Genomic DNA, 17,804 nt, shown 5'->3' with positions numbered 1-17,804 from the left:
CCAGCCTGACCTTGTCAAGGCAACAGAAGATCCAGAGTGAAATTGAGATTTCAGGACAGGAGGGAGTGAAGATGTGTTTTTTTATTTAGTTTGTTAGCTTCTCACTTCTCTGTTTTTCTTAGCACTCCTCTGCCAAGGGCCAGAGCCCAGATCTGTGTTTCTAGCACAGACCATACTTCTTAAAGCTGAAGTAGTCGAATGTATAATGTAAAAGTATAAAATAATTTTTATGTCTTCTTGTCGTTGTAGTTTGTTTAATATTTATTAGGGAGGCAAGACAATGTCAAAACACTGAAATACCACATTAAATAAATATCTTTTGTGTATTCATTTTGTGTGTTTATTTTGATTGCATTACTTTATACATACATATATATATATATATATATATATATATATATATATATATAATGTATATATATACACATTATATATATAATGTATATATATACATTATATATATAATGCATATATATAATGAATACATATATACATTATATATAATGTATAAATACACTATATATATATATAATGTATATATACATACACACACACACATATATATATATATATATATATATATATATATATATATATATATATAATGTATATAATGTATATATATAAACCCTAACCATTGAACAAAAGGGCAGCAACAACTAACAACAACCAACACAACCCTAGCAATAAAACCCCCAACAAAACACATGAAAACACTTCAAATATTAAAAAAACAACAACTAAATACCGGCTACCCACAATGCACCTCGCCCATGGATGGTGAACATGAGCATCCATGTGGCTATCACTTTGGGCAATACGGTATCAGCAGAAGGACAAAATTCTGTGAATTTACTCAGCAATGTTATGTTGACATAGCTGAATGATTTTGTGTAGAAACAGAAATTAACAGTAGTACATTATAGTTGCTCAAGCACATAAGCAATCTTTGCACAATGGAGTTTATTAAGTAGATACAATGAAATACACTTTATTAAAAGCAGCAATAGCCAGAGTACATTTTTTGGGTGATGGTTCCCAAGTGCAGCCACAGCTGCAGCTCACCGTTCCACACAGGGATGGGTCAGATGTGGAGATGTCATTTCACCAGTATGTGATGATGACTAATGGGACTTCCTAAGCTCTTTGATTTGTTTTGCTTAATAGGTAAATTCAATTGTTAGGCACCTATGTGACTTGTGTTGTGAATTGATGCTATTTAATTCAATTGAATTCAAATGACTGGGTTTGCAGTTTTATGTCCGTTTGAATAGAAGATATAAAAAGAGAATAATGACGTTACATTCCTCGTAAAACATTTTGTTTTTTCTTTGCTCATAACGGCAAACTCTAAAGAAATGATCCTTCAGTAGCAAGCCTCATAATGTGTCAGTGTCATAAAGGTACTGTCAGAAAGGTGCCAATTACCTTCCGTTGTGCTACTCAGATTGCTTTGAAAAGCAAACTCAGTCTACAAAAAAAAAAAAAAAACCTAGACGATATCGTGTCTGTGTTTTGGCCAAATTGTCCAATTCTTATGAATATAGAAAATATGCCAGTTTTTCTGAAACTGTCCGAGAGATTAGCCTTTTCTCTGAAACATCACTTGATTTAGATGAAAGTGCATGTTACAGATAAAAATAAGGCTTAGATCTGTTCGAGTATTTTACACCACTGGAAACTCCTAGTTTTATGATTTGCCTTTTGCTGGAGGGTTGTGCGTACACACAGTATTCCCAGTGCATGTAATACGTAGCTGGTTTACTTAGTAAGCCAATGGCTTTCCTTCCTAACTTGACTCTTCAGCACATGACTGAAATCATGCATAATCCCACAAAATCTACCCAGCTTATGAATTTTAAAAGGGAAAGCTCATCACAGAGTTCTTTTAAAGTGATTCCATTTTCAATTTAGAGGCAGCCATCTGGGATGACCTCCCGTTGTGAGTCGTCATCATCCAGGAAAATGTAGTATATGGGTGCTACGTATAGAATTTGTGCAATGTTTAAGGCTTAAGAAATTATTTCAACTAAATAGACCTTAAATGCTTAGAAAACAGAAAGCTCTATACTGAAGTTCTTCAGAATAGAGGCCAACCGTAGCAATAGCAATAACATTTAGCCCTGCAGGGTGGACCAGCCATGCTCCATTGTAGCCTCAGCAAGTCTACCATTGGCCTGACTAGTTTGTGTGTAGCCAATCACACTGCCCTACATTTGTTGGGCTGGCTAAGCACCCGCACTGCGATGGCGAAAAACAATTTATCCTTGGGCTTGTCTTTGAGACATAAGCAGATAGAGAGGTACGAAATTACTTTATTTCAATAAAAGGTGTATTTGTTTTTCTTTGTCCTTGACGGTGTATTGCAGACTGCCCCGTAGACTGACTGCTTTCGCCACTTTGCTTGTTAGTCTGATTGGTTCTAGTGCTGTCTAATTGCATGCACAGACAGTTTAAAAGACAACCGTTGAATCTGCCCCATGGCTGGGTTGCTTCAATGGCTCTTGGCTAGACCAGGGTTCAAATTTCAGGGGAACTAGAGGGAGCCCCCTTGAGAGGGTGATGGTCTTCCCCAGGAGCCCGTATCTGACACACCCAGGGGGAGCCAGAAAAGAAGATTGGACAGCTAACGCGAGCCGCTTTCACTGTCTTTCATTGGAGGTGATCGAATGACTCAAAGATGGCGGTCTTTTATGGAATCATTTTTAGCCCCACTGTAAGGAACATGGTATACAATACAATAAAATACAATAGAAGTATAATGAAAAACTGTATTGTATTAAATATTTTAGTATGAAATAATGTGTCTATCATTAACTGTATCTATTGGGTACATATTCCACTGATATGCATGAAATGGGTAAGAATGAGAAGCATGGCAGCTTCTCTATAGTCCCTGATAAATGGCGGTAGTTCAAAGAGGGGATGTCTGTGATGAGAGGGTTCTTTGATGATGGCTTTTGCTCTGCTATAATGAGAGCTGAGACGATCTTCCAGGCAAAGCAATGGACTGCCAGTGATCTTTTTCTGCACATTTAATAACTTTGCAGAGCTTCATTTTTTTACCTGTGGCAGAGCAACCTGGAAACCCCATGGAGATGCAGCGTTGAAAGCAGCTCGGTAGTTTCCTGGTGGAATTCCACCAGAAGCTTCCCATCCACACAGCTCCTCCTGAACACTTTGAGGAAATGCAACCTCTGTTTTTCTCTAATCACAGTCTCGGTGATATTGCATGACCAGCAGTGGTCCTCAGATACATGGATAAACATCTGAATCATTTATGAGAAGGGAGGTGGGGTTTTGTTGCAATTTTAGCTCAAATTCCAATATAATGTTCTTTGTTTTGTGGGGTTTGGAGACACCGTGTTTACTGAGCATCACCTTTAGAATCTGTATCTCATCACCATACTCTTTTTTTGTAGTGAGCCTAGAGATGGTTGTGTCAATAATGCAGACTTTTGAGAGTTTTGGAGTGCAGTCTTGAGTTTATAATGAGCAAAGATGGCTGAACAGACATACAACCCTGCGGGGTGTCAGTGCTGAGAGTGATGGAGGAGTTGTACAGGACAGCTGTAACTCACACCACTTAATACAGCCACATATTAGGTCAACAATTCCACAGTTTTTTGTGGACAAAAAATCATTACTGTGGCCCCTTAGGTGAGAAGGGTTTTGATCCAGGAATAGATCAAGTTTAGGCCCAGGAGCAGCAGCGGATCCATTTAGCGGTCTAGAATGATGTTGAACACTGAACTAAAGTAAAAAAAGAAAATCCTCACATTGTTTTTCTGGATTCTACCAGTGTGAAGAGCAATGGTGATTGTGTCCTCAGTGGACCTGTTGGTACTGAAGTCACTCTCTGAGATAAAAGGAAACATAGCCTCCACTTGTATACAACTTTTCTAAGGTAGAGTACTCCAAAGTGCTTTGCACCAAAGTCAATCAGTCACTCATTAACACCGATGCCACAGCTGCCCTAAGGCACTCAGCCAGACAATTGGCACCATTAGTCCCTCCATCCACCACCAACAGACCAGGAGCTCAGTGAGGGTGAAGTGTCTTGCCCAAGGACACAACCACTGACACAGAGCTTGAGGATGGATTTGAACTGGTAACCAAGCGATAACAGGACAGATTCCTAATCCGTAAGCCACATTTCATCAGTATGCTAGCAGACTTGATTAAATCCGACCAATTTCTCTAAGCACAGCCATTTTACTGGTTTGAGTGCAACTGGTCTGAAGTTCTGCAGGTCTGGTGAGGCTCCCTTTTTGGGAAATGGGTTGATGTTGATGATGATGACTTGTAAGATCTTTGTAAACAGCTTTCGGTTCAGCACACGACTGGAGAACTGGTACACTGTTTGATGTCGTGGCCCTCTCTGTTGACTGACCTCAGCATTCATCTCACCACATGTTGGAGGGTGGCACCTTTGTGTGGAGGCAAGTGAGGGAAAATAGTTTTTCCTTTGTTCTAAAACCTGGAAAGGAATGACTTAAGTTCTCAGCTAGGGGTGTGTTGTGTTTCTTGGGTTGGTGTGCCTTTGCTACTCTCCCAGTGGGTTGCGCTGTGTTAAGTGGCCTTTCATCTTTCCCCTGTTTTCCAACGTGCTTTATTAAAATCCCTTGTTCCTTATGTGTGCTCTATAGAGCTGGTCTACATTTTATCAATGGTTAGGTTGTCCATGTTAATGTTAGCATCAGGGTCATGGAAAAGCACAGCTATGGTTGTCCCACACTGGGCAGGGTCCACATGACAGAGAGCTTCTAGATCAGAGCAGCATTGTCAGGCTGTAGGGAAATCACTGATCCTTTACTATTGTTTGACTCTGGTCTTGTCCTGTCTATGGCATGTGGATCCCACTAACGGAACTGTTCCAGGATATGTGTAATTACAGTCAGCTTCTGTTTTAATATCTGGCCTGTATGCCTGGCCAGGATCCTCTCTTCTTTCTCTGCTGCCTTTTTGGGTGAGCAAGACATTCTGTGACTCATTTTGTTGTGTGAAATATTTAGAGCCTTCTGATAATTGCTCAGTGTTGAATTGCAGGTGTTTATGACACTCAGAGTGTGCATGACAGACCCAGAGATGCATTCAGAAACTCACCAAAAATACATAAAATGAGATGATACCACGTTAGGTAGCCACTAGCCGCTGCACATCATAGAAATGTAAAATGGAAAAGTGTTGAAGGGGTTTAGAGAAACTGTAGAAAAGGAAACAATGAAATGAGGTACCACATTTGTTTTGGGTTTTAGTTGAATCTCTTTGTTTAAATGCCTGGTAATTAACCAGATTTCTCACTCATAAACAACAGTGTTAAGGTCTGATAATTTATCACTGGTGATCATCAGTGGCCGCAATATTTTTGTGAACTTCAACCACAGTTAGTTTGTCATGGATAAACTTGAACTGAACATAGGCTGAAGGTGCATGATGTAAGGATGACAATCTGTGGTTAAACGTGGGTACTGCAGTCCAATGTTCTAAACAAAAAAGTGACGCACTTACTCTTGTTCCGTGAGTTTTACGGCTGTTGCCGCCTTCGGATCATCACCACAAGAGTCTAGACAACAAACAAAGATGAGTCATACACAGTAAGTTGACAATGAGATAAATTCATTTCACTATAATATTGAACTGTTGGTAATCGAAAAAGTGGTATTAGATTATTTTGGAGCCAAATTTTTGTTTCTAATTCACTGTTAGCATTTTTAGCACAATGTTAGCCTTATTCTCCCAGTACTAGAGTAAAACAAAAAAGAGGCTGTGCTAGAAAAATTGGATCCACTCTTGATAGCTTATTTCATTTACTATAAATTGCCCACAGTGCAAAAATATAAATGACTAAATAGACTGGAACGTAATAACATGTATGTCCCGTTCGTTGTTTACTACGAAACAGAATAATTTAAATAAATGGGCACCTAACAGAAGGAACTTCAAACAGGAAACATTACACCAATCTAAACTATTCAGATGCCTGCAGGAGTGACTCTGCATGTCTCCAGGTTTGCAGCTTGATCACGACTTCCTTGCTGCTCACTGGCCGTGATGTGCTGGGTTGTAAACGTTCGCTCCTTTAGCTCCCAGCTTCAACACCCCTCGATGCTGAATTATACTACCACGCATTTTCTCATCGGTAACGGAAACAATGTCATGATGAAAGAAGAACGTAATTAAGTAGATCACATGTCACTGACAGAACTAACTTCTGTTAGTTCCCATCACTGCATATAGAGACTGCCAAAATAATAGCATAAACGCTGGTGTGCATGAATAAAAGTACAACGACTACTACTACTACTACTACTACTACTACTACTACTACTACTACCACTATCATCATCATCACCAGAATTTTTCTAAATTGTATTCATCCAATAAAAATAATCAGGAATGAATGAGAACTAGTCCTTTGTCTGATAGGTAAATGTGCAGTCAGAGCATTAAAGTGCATGCACATTTATATACTAGGCCTGGAACGATAACAAGTTTAGCTGGACAGTATGTTTGCTGGAAGAGAATTTTAGATTTTTCTTTTTGTTTAATTTAGTCTGGGTAACGTGACAGAAATGGTCTGTATCAACCACGGTTAAAGTGTTAAAAAGAAGCCTCGTCCTTGTTTCCCTGTGGGGCTCACCGTTGTGGTATTTTATTTAAGCAAAATGTTTTTTCTTCTGAACATAGACTACCAGGTCTCTTTTATGAGTAGGAACTGGAATGAATCGCTGCTGCTTTTGGACGCGCTCTGAGGAGACAGCATTTGCTCGCAGCCAGAGGTCACATGATCCATCTATCCCCGTCACTTTCATTTTTCAAATAAGAAATAATTTGTTAAATTTCCATTCATTTTAATTAATATTTGGTCCAAGCAAGCTGAACAGAGTGCCCCAGTAACATAAACAATGCAATTAGACATTTTCACCTAAAGTAAAGGTGCTGCGGCCCAAACGCACGTTCCTTCTGCTCCGCCTACACCTGAGCTGGTCACCTGCAGCTTGTGTGTGATCAAACGTCTCCAGAAATCTTGCTGAAGAGGTTACGGGGTTCTGGATTTTGCCTCAGTCAGACTCGTGGATGTTTAACCGTTGCTCTGGATAAATCCACGCTCCGCGGACACACTTGAAGCAGGTTCTGAATAACGGCGAGCGCTACTTAAGCCACAGTTTCATTTTCCACTCAACACCGAGCTGCTGTGCAGGATGTTGAGACGCCGTCCGAGCCCCTCCTCAGCAGCGAGAGGTGGAGGAGGTGAGAAAAAGCTCAGGTGCGCTGATGGAGATCTTTTTTTGATTGTTACCTCCATGAAGTTCTCTGCGTGTAACGTGTAAAATGTTTTTTATTAACAAACTAACTCACGAACAAACAAACAAACAAACAAATAATTCTCAAAGTCTCAGTCTCAACCCACCGCCGATGGTCGATTGATTCGTCTCTTTGCCCAGCCCTAGTCTGAGCTCCGTTTCCTTTGAGGCCGTAGAGATCTATGGCTTCAGCTTCCCCTAGCAATGCGAGTCATGCACCTAAATTGGTGCTAAGGGGAATGTGGTTGACAGGCCAATATATAGAAGCTGGAAAAATTATTGAGTTCATTTTCATCTATCGTACGATTAATTGATTATTGTTTCAGCTCTATTATCTATTATTTTAAATCGGAATGCTCACATTCTGTGTCATGTTGGGAATATGTTTTAGCCGGGACATGAAAGGATCACAGACGGAAACGATGGTAAGTGAATAACAAATAATATTTATTAGGAACGATGTGAAACTGAAAACGCTGCTCCAAACGGGAACAGGAGGGGTCGAGCTCTAGAACGGGAAAGCAAACTGGTGTTAGAATCACGAAACGCTGGAACAAGAGAACCAGAACTGGAATTGTTTGGAGAACTATTCTTACTGGAGATGATCGGTCTTGGTGAGGCAGGGCTGGGTCTTTGAGGCCAGGTGGGGACAGACAAGCAGCAGAGAGTGAGGATCCAGGACGGGATGAGGAAACAGGTTGCGAGACAGACAGTGAGGCAGGCTATGATGCAGGTCCGGAGGCTGGGGCTTAGGCAGGCTGGGAAGCGGGCAGGACGACAGGCGGGCGGTGGAGAGTGAGAAGACCAGGGGGACGGTGAGCGACGTGATGTTGGAACAGCAACTCCAGATGGCGGTGGGTGATTCCTGTGAACAGACGAGCAGGAACCTTCAGGACTCAGTAGATCAGGGCTGAACTGGAACCGGCAGACAAGATTCCAACTGAACATCGAACTAGACTGCGACCGGCTAGTGTTGACCCAAGATGCGAGTATCAACCGGCAGTGGAGTTGTGTCACACCGCTCCTTAAGTACCCCTGGCCCTCTGATCAGGGAGCTCAGGAACAGCTGGCTCTCCGACACGCCCACCTGTAAACACGGAACTGGGACAACTGCAGCGTATGAAGTGAGATGAATAGTGAGCAGGGCAGACCGTGACATTCTGAACTATGAACATAAATTAATTCAGTTTGAATCTCTCTGAAATGATTTTTGCTGTTTTTTCTGACGTGAACTTGCATAAGTCCGTAGGTAAGTGTGTTTCCACCGTTCCCATGATACCTCGCTTAAAGGTTTAGTTGATTTGAAGCTTCAAAAATGCGTGTTTATTACAATAGCTGCAGGAGATTTGATGCATTTTAATGCCATTACGTTTTTTAATATGTCTGCCCAAGCATGAGAAAAAAGTTATTTACATTTAAACTTTAATCTAAGTCAAAATCTCCCAAAACATCAGCGTTTGAATGTTTTCAGGACAACGCCCAGAGGATGGAAGAAACTCCATTTTGGCACGTTGCTAGGCAATACATTAATATTAATGTTGTCTTTTTTCAGAGCGGGCGCACTCTCTGCCTCCAGTGGGAGCAACTGAGGCTTAAAGATTTTTCCATCCTACTGGTAGTTCTTTTATCCTACTTGAAGCTCCTACCAAGGGTTTTAATTACATTCTGTTAATGCATTGCTGCAGAGCGATGTGTGTTTCCAGTTTGCAGTACTGACATAGTTTCTAATAGAAAATAACGTGATATATTTTGTCAATCGGTATAATCAGATCAGATAATATAGATAATAGTATATATATAATCAGATAAAGCATGCGTTACTTTTTTAAGATGTAATTTGACAATCTATTTAACATCGCGTCCTATTCTGAGCCGCCCTTCGAAAACAAACCAAAAGACGAGCATTTTTTGCAGGCTTTGCACTAAGGCTTTTCCTTTTTTGTGCCTATTTGAAAATCATTTTGCACAGGAGAAATAAAGCTGTGATAGTGTCTGCCCTCTGCTTCACCCTTTCCCCTGCTGGGCTTTTAGCGTGAAGTCTTTGTGGAGGACCTCCCTGCTGCCCTCTCTGCAAAACCATTTTCCTGGTGCCGAAACACAGATGTTATCCATCTGATTAAATGTTCAAGGTTACATCTCCCAATATATCAAAGTCTACCTCTGCTGAAAGAGGAAGCATGACAGCTGTGTTTTTTTCTCTCTCCTTTCTTGGTTGCTTGGAGGTGCAAGCTCTTGTGTCCTTCTCTCAGGTTTTTTGAAACATGGAGTGGGACCCATCATGTCTGCATGTGCACAAATATGAAAGTGCTTAATGCTGATTAAATGGTAACTAGTTGGTGGATTGAGCATGTAGAAAACATAACAAACAAGATTTAAATTAATTAGCAACATGGAATAATTTTACAGTGAAAAGAGGGACAAAACTGTTTATAATATGTGCGTTTTTGAGGTTGCTAAGTGTTTGCAAGCTAACGCTGCAGCACCAGCTTTTGTAATTTGACATCGGTAGGCAAAAAGCTCCAGAGTCGTTTAAAAAACCAAAGTCAGTAAACAGGAGCAACCCAGAAGTTCTTTCTTGTACCTCTAAGAAGCCACAGCATCTTTTTGTTTTACTCTAATATTGACCCTTTGCACTGACGTCACCTAATCACATGGGTCCACCATGCTGGACGGCTAAAGCGTGTAAACAGTGAGCGACACGAGTACTAAACAAAGGGAAAAGTAGAGCTTTGCGATCAAAACAAAAACAAAACTCCTCCAGCATTCCTTCAACTAGTTCATGCCCAGTTCAGTTATCAGAAGAAATAGCGCATCTAGCTGGGGCTCATAGAGAGCGGTATGTTAACTAGCTTACCAACGTTAGCTTACGTTCTCTCTGCAGCTGTTCACCGATGTAAACATGTTGCTGACTTTGCCTAAATTCACCTCTCTGGGTTTATAACTTTATGTTATAAACAGCATTTAACTTTCCCAAAGCTGATTTAAAAAAGTCCGGATCCCTACCAGTTTACCATACCATACAATACCATACCATACCAACTTTATTTATAAAGCACGTTTAAAAACGGCATGGCAGCCGACCAAAGTGCTGTACAGAATAAAAAGTAAAAACACAACATAAAACAATACACGGTCAACAATAAAATGCACAACATGGCAGATAATCACGGTCAATAAAAAGACACATAATAAAATAATAAAAGTCAGGGATTTAAAAATGCCTGGTCGTAAAAGTGAGCCTTAAGCAGCGACTTGAACCGGAGGAGGGATGGTGCCAGCCTCACTGAAAGAGGAAGAGCATTCCAGAGTGTCGGAGCAGCGTAGACAAAAGCACGCTGCCCCCGCGTTTTCTATTTCATTGATGGAACACGAAGCAGCAGGCAATCAGCAGACCTCAACGCCCGGTTTGGCACATAACGAGTTACAAGATCAGACAGGTAATCCGGAGCCAGACCGTTCAGGGCCTTAAAAACAAAAGTCAGGATTTTAACTTGACTCTAAAGTTTACGGGTAGCCAGTGGAGCTGCACCAGTACAGGTGTGAGATGGTCTTTTCTAGTGTTGTTTGTTAAAAACCTGGCTGCCGCGTTCTGTACAACCTGAAGCCTGTTAAGAGCGGAGGCAGGTCAGCCAATTAAAATGGAATTTGCATAATCCAGTCGGGAGGTGATAAAAGCATGAATTACAGATTCCAGGTGTGCTCGTTTCAGGGTCGGTTTTTAGCGGACTAGTCTGCGCAGCTGGTAAAAACACGATCTGACCACTGCGTTAATCTGAGGGCCCATGGAAAAGTGTGTATCCATTTTCACCCCAAGGTTGGTAACACCCTGCTTGAGGTCAAAAGGGAGAGTGGCCAAATCAGAAGATACGTGTGTGGTTTTGTTAGGGGTCATCAGGAGTGCCTCAAACTTAGACCTAGTCCACGCGTAGCGGGGTTTTTTCAAAAACGAATATCCGCCCCTCCAAAAACTTACATCCACACCACCTCGTTTAAAAAAAAAACTCTGTCCACACGTACCTGGATAAATACGTTATTACGGGCATGCCAGACCTGTAGGCGGCAGTACTTCCCCCGTTCTAAACCTCGTCCTTCGTCTGTGGTCTTCCGCAAGGAGCAGTAATTCCGTTTGCAAAAACAAACAAGCAAAAAGTGCTTGGACAATTGATAAAGCAAGCACAGCTCTGAGGGCATCGGCTAGTGTAAACACAGGTCGCACACGTGATGTCAGCATGTTTTAGTCGCGGAAAGTGACGTTGCGGACCTTAAAACTCTGGTTTTGTCTGTCCACACGCACACACCCAAAGCGGAGAAAACGCAGATCTTCACTTTGGCCGGAGATTTAAAAAAGATCCGTTTTCGTGTGAAAAAATTCCGTTTTCATGTGGATGACAGGCCAAAACGTAGAAAAATATCTACGTTTTGGCAGATTCCCGGCTACGTGTGGACAGGGCCTTAGAATCGTTTAGCTTAAGGAAATTGTTGGCAAGCCAAACCCTCACTTCAGACAAACATTTATCCAGAAGAGAGAGGGAGCCTGGCTTGTTCAAAGCCAGGTAAATCTGGCAATCATCTGTATGATAGCCCAGGCCATATTTCCTCAGGATGGAACCCAGGGGGAGGATGTAAATTGAAAACAGGAGAGGCCCAAGCACAGATCCCTGTGGGACTCCCCATGGAAGTGGAAGGAATGTAGAGGAACAATTACCCAACTGAACCTTGAAAACCCTGTTTGACAGATATGAGTTTCTGTTGCTGGTGGTGTTACCGGGTTCAGCTGCTGTTCTCACACCGGAATGCGAAGATCTCTGAATGGCGACGCTCATATAAATGAATAACGTCATTTTAACACACGTAATCATACATCAGAGCTTTAATATTGTTAATAATTATCTTGCTTTACACTACAGTGGAGCACATCCTCCGTGGTGAAATACCCATCCATCAGGATTATCAATAACTAGTCTAAACACATTACATTTATCCCTGTCCCTGTCTTCCTCGTGAAATAAATTAATGTTAATCTTACCCGGTAAAAACATGTTCGCTGCTAATCTGAGGGCTGCTAGTCCGCTTGACGCAGCAGTTCATCTCCGTCCTCAGTCGCCATCGAAATTATAAAAAAAAAAAAAACGAGTTGAGTTTACATCCTTGTCTGTTAGTGCAGCCGACCACGCAGCAAGCTAAAACCATTTTACTGTCAAATCAACTAAATAAAAGCGATAAAAGGCTACAAACTGGCTTGTTTTGACTAGCTTTACTTGAGTTTCAACGGGTGTAAACGGTCTTTTTGCCGTCCATCATGGCCAAGGGGGCGGTCACATGAGTGCCGTGACGTCACATGCAAAGGGTCAATAAGATGAAGCAGGCTAGTGGCTAACATTGCGCTAACAATGCAAATGGTGAATTAGAAAAAATAAGTTTGCTCAAAAAATATCTCAAGCTACTTCTTCAACTACCAACAGCTCAATATTACAGCGAAATGTTTGTGAAGTGAATAATGAGTCAGTTGTGGTGTTTTACTATTTATGAGTCGTTCAAAACTATAACAGCAAGACAGCAAACAACCACACTTCCTCTAATCCCAGACATGTGTTACTGTAATAAGTGTAGTAAGTGTTCCCTACCATTAACACCTAAGAGTGCTAGCACCCGACATAACAATGTATTTATCTACTTATCATCTTACTGTTTAGGACTCGTCTTCGCTTGCCATCTTGAATCTTCTGATGCTGATCCGGCAGCAGCCACGAAACTCACAAAACGGCAGCAAGAAAGTCACTTTTTGTTTAGAAAAACTGACTGTAGTAACCACATCTGACCACAAGGTGTCATTCTTACGTCAATCTCACAAATTGCTCCTTCAATTTCCCAGTGTAAAACTGTTTGAAAGCTGTTTGTTACTAGCATTTAGGTTGTATTTATTTCAGAGTTCTGACAAACTTTCCATTTAAATGTTTAGGAGTTGCAAATAAGAAAAGGACAGGAGGGAGGAAAGTAGACCTCTTCCAGAATCTTCATCTGCATAATCAGACCCAATACTGCTGCAGATTTTGCCACTGTTCTTACTCTGAATTCAGCTCCATATGATTCTACTGATTCATCTTCTGTAGTTGAGGGATCACTTCGTGTGCTTGATTCATCCTGCCTGGCTGCTATGGATATTGTCGCTCCCTTGAAATCATGTCGAAAAAAATCCAAGCCAGACCCATGGCTCAACGAACAAACTTGTTCCTTGAGACAAAATTGCAGGAGACTGGAACGTAAATGGATAAAAGAAGGCTTACTGTATCCTTCGAGGCCATGAGAGAGGCTTGGCCTCAGTACCAAAGAGCAGTCAGAGGCACGAGAAATCGATTTTTTGCCAGCATTGTCACGGCTATTTCAAATAATCAAGGTGTGTTATATAAAACCATAAATGCAGTGCTTTCCCCAGTTCAAAAACTATTTTCCTCTGCGTCCAGTGACTTGTGTAGCCAAATCCTGCAGTTTTTCTTAAATAAGATTACTGTAATCAGAGCTCAGATTCACCAAACCAACCATGTTCCAGATTCATTTATCCCCTCTCACGGGCAACTTCAAAGCTTTCAGCCCATCTCTCTGGCCTATCTAGAAAAAAACTGTTGCAGCCATGAAACCCTCTGGCTCCCCAGATGATGTTATCCCACCTCGACTCCTGAAAGAGGTGTTTCCTTTAGTTAGCCATAGCGTGCTAGGCATTATAAATAGTAGCTTGACATTGGCTGAAGTTCCTCGTGCCTTTAAACACGCTGTTCTACAACCAATCTTGAAAAAACCCGGCCTTGATCCCACCGATTAATCTCCGACCAATTTCCAAATTACCGTTTTTATCTAAGGTCCTTGAGAAAATAGTCTATGCACAGTTGATGAAACAGCTAAATGAAATTCAGGTAATGGACACCTGTCAGTCTGGTTTTAGAAAACAGCACAGCACTGAAACTGCTCACGTACGGGTGTTTAATGACTTTTTTCTGGCTTTAGATTCAGGTTTCCTTGTGGTTCTGGTACTTTTGGATCTATCTGCAGCATTCGACACGATCGATCATGACATTTTGATCACAAGACTTCACACTTGGGCTGGCATTTCAGGCACAGCCCTGGATTGGTTTAGGTCATACTTTTGTAACAGGTCCGCTAGGGTCATGTTGGATGGCTGTTCATCCGAGTCACAGCCTCTACGTTGGGGTGTCCCACAAGGTTCAATACTCGGCCCGTTACTGTTCAACCTCTATATACTGCCCTTAGGAGCCATTTTCAGAAAGCACGCTGTCTCATACCATCTTTACGCTGACGACTTTCAAATCTACTTTTCATTTAAGCCAACTCAATAAACGAAAGTTCTGTCTGATTGTATCCTTGAGGTCAAGCAATGGCTAGCTGACAACTTCCTCCATCTCAATGACTCCAAAACTGACTTAATCGTTTTCAGTCCTAACAGTATCACGGCAACTCAACAACCTGACCTCAACTATCTCTCACCTAATGTATCCTCTGTAATCTCCAACCTTGGAGTAAAAATGGACCAGGCTCTGAAGATGGATGCCCAGGTCAATAACACAGTTAAATCATGTTTTTACCAACTAAGACGCATCTCAAAACTAAAGCACATCCTGAGTGTCCGTCTTCTGAAATCGGTGGTCCACACTTTTATCACTTCAAGGCTGGATTACTCTAACTCCTGCTTATATGGCATCAGTAAAGCAGCTCTTTCTAGACTTCAGCTGGTCCAGAATTCAGCAGCTAGGTTGCTGACTGGAGCTGACAGAAGACAACACATTTCTCCAATTCTGAAATCTCTCCACTGGTTGCCCGTGCAGTTCAGGATAAATTTCAAAATTATGCTTCTCACTTACAAATCCTTGAACCATCAAGCTCCTCCATATCTGTGTGAACTTGTCCATTACTACAACCCGCCGCGTGCTCTCAGGTCTGAAGATAAGCTCCTCCTAGCTGTTCCCAATGCACGTTTAAAAAGCCGTGGAGAGAGGGCTTTCTCTGTCTGTGCACCGAAGCTGTGGAACGCATTACCACTGCTAGTGAGGCTAGCACCAACAGCTAGCATTTTTAAATCACGCCTGAAAACTCACTACTTCAACCTAGCTTATACAACATAATTATGACCATCACTTACATCTGCACTGTTTAAAAATGGACTTTACAATTATCAACTTCCATACTATTGAGGTTCTTTTTGAAATATTTTTCTAATTTTTATTTCACCCTGTGTCTTATTGATTTTTAGCTGTTAGCTTTGGGGAATTTTGTTGTATTTCCTTTTTATCTTTTATCTGTGTTCTACATGTTTGTATATCGCCTGTTTAATTAACCAACATTTTTAGTGTACAGCGCCTTGTTTGGTTGTAATGCCTTGTGAATGCGCTCTATAAATAAAATTGGAATGGATTGGATGTAGATTTGAATGGTATTGGCTCAAAACTAAGAGCCTGTTTGTTCAGCTTAGGTTACTTGGTATTATAGTAGTTATACCAGTAAAACTTTTGGTGATGAAGTTGCCCATTGTACTCTATGCACCAAAACTACTGCTTGGCAATATCACCTCATGACTTTTGTTCTTTTTTGCTTTTCTTTTCTAGAGATTGAAAAAGTCCAGAGAGACGAGGACAAGGACGAGGAGAAGTTCATTGATGTTGTCATCAACAAGAACATGAAACTGGGCCAGAAAGTTTTAATTCCAGTCAAGCAATTTCCTAAAGTAAGTGACTCAGCACCAGACCCAGAAAGACGTCTCCAGTGAATCAGATAGCGCAGATAGAGAATTATGAACAATTAAGTCAATTTGCAAGGAAAACGTCTTGATTTAATTTTTTCCAGCACCTACTTCACACTTTTTTGTAAACATCTAGTTATTAGATGTTTCACAAGCTTTCAAATAGTCAAAAATGAAGTTCTTTTTTCTCACATAGTCTGAGACCTTTTTTATGGGCTAAAATATTATATTCAACACTGTTAAGCCTCACCTTTGCCAGGGACTCTTTAGTGCCTTTGCAGTTCTTTGGAGCCACCAGCTCATCGCATGACAGGGATCTCCCACTGGGAGCACAATGGGAATAGTGGTGTAAAAGTGAGAGGGCTTCTCCTTGACGGGGCACATCACTCAGGTTTTCACCTCCATCCTCCTGGGGAAAACAGCAGTAATCTGCACTATGTCAGGGAAGGAGGGAGAGGGAGATGAACACTGCACAAGTTAAACTCTTAACCTGGGAAGTTTTTTAAACCTGCTTTACAGCTCATGGTGGCAGAGACATTAGTTTGGGTTAGTTAAATCAATAATGTAATGATATAAATAAAAAGGCTACGTTCTGTGAGAAGTTTTGAAGGGTTTTTGTTTCATATCTCACATTGAAGCAATGCAGAAACAATAATTTAAAACGTGATGTCTAATGTTAGCATAAAGAAAGTGAAACAAGATCAGACACTAGAGTAAAGGCCGATGAAGGTTTTTATGTTTCCGATACCGATGCTGATTTATAGGGGTCTTGGTAAGCCGATGTCTGATGTATGCTGCTGATGTTTTTGGGCCAATAACTAGACGCATTAGCATGCTAGCATTTCTAAACCTGGAACACCGAATTTACCAAATTTACCAAACAGTTGAATCTTAATTTAGTGCACTGCTCAGCATTAAAATAATAATACAAATTATAATTGGTTTAGTTATATATATTGAGTTTTTCAAGGCACCTAAAGTTTTTTCTAGGGATGCAGATACAGATAAAGATACCAGTATCGGTACTGGTAAAAGTTAACCGATACCAGTAACCGATGCCAATGCAGTTGCTTGAAAGTGGCTTCACTGTAACTTGTCATTTCTGTTCACCTAATATTTTAGTTTTGTGATAATTTCTATTAACATATTTTACTTTTTATCTACCTCACAGTCTTTTCCTGTCGATAGCAGAGAAGAAAATAAAACCTGCATTCCAATTCATAGTGTTTTTTTGTGTGGTAGAAGTATCGGCAAGTACTCGGATCCAAGTATTGGCATCGTATCGGTTTGGAAAAAGGTGGTACTGTTGCATCCCTAGTTATTTCCATTATTCGTGCACTCTCACATCCATACACTGCTGGTGATTGTAACCTATGACACAGCCACAGCTGCCCTGGGGTGGTCTGACAGAGGCAAAGCTGCCATTTGCGCAATAGGCCCCTTTGACCATCACCAGCGCAGTCAAGTTGTATGAAGTGTCTTGCCCAAGGACACCACAGCAGAGTAACGCCGAGGACACACCGGCCGCCGAAGCGCCACGAAACGGGGACCGCCTTCACTCGGCGCCCTTGTTATTCTATTCTACAGACCACATGGGCCGCCGAAGCGCCGCGCGCCGGCGCGCTCCAGCTTGTAACGTGCAGCGATCGTTTCGGTGTCTGCTCTATTTTTTTCGTGAGCCGCGAGTGAACCGCATCAATTCTGGCAGGAAGTCAAACCTAGACAGAAGAGGCAGGCCGGTAAATTTAACT

General features: G+C 41.4%; 2 protein-coding genes across 2 annotated transcripts in view; both read left to right on the top strand.

The window, feature by feature from the left end:
• The window catches only part of LOC139073049 (uncharacterized), a 725,027-nt gene that overhangs the window by 112,285 nt on the left and 594,938 nt on the right, over positions 1–17,804 (top strand). The window lies entirely within an intron of this gene.
• The window catches only part of khdrbs3 (KH domain containing, RNA binding, signal transduction associated 3), a 217,957-nt gene that overhangs the window by 71,821 nt on the left and 128,332 nt on the right, over positions 1–17,804 (top strand). Inside the window, exon 2 of the mRNA XM_015974223.3 lies at positions 15,920–16,038. Coding sequence (XP_015829709.1) covers positions 15,920–16,038 — 119 coding nt within the window. The remainder of the gene's footprint in view (positions 1–15,919; positions 16,039–17,804) is intronic.

Source organism: Nothobranchius furzeri, chromosome 11 (assembly GCF_043380555.1).
Source record: "Nothobranchius furzeri strain GRZ-AD chromosome 11, NfurGRZ-RIMD1, whole genome shotgun sequence".
Lineage (NCBI taxonomy): Eukaryota > Metazoa > Chordata > Actinopteri > Cyprinodontiformes > Nothobranchiidae > Nothobranchius > Nothobranchius furzeri.
The sequence above is the reverse complement of the archived record's forward strand: the minus strand, read 5'-3'. Positions and strand labels throughout refer to the sequence as shown.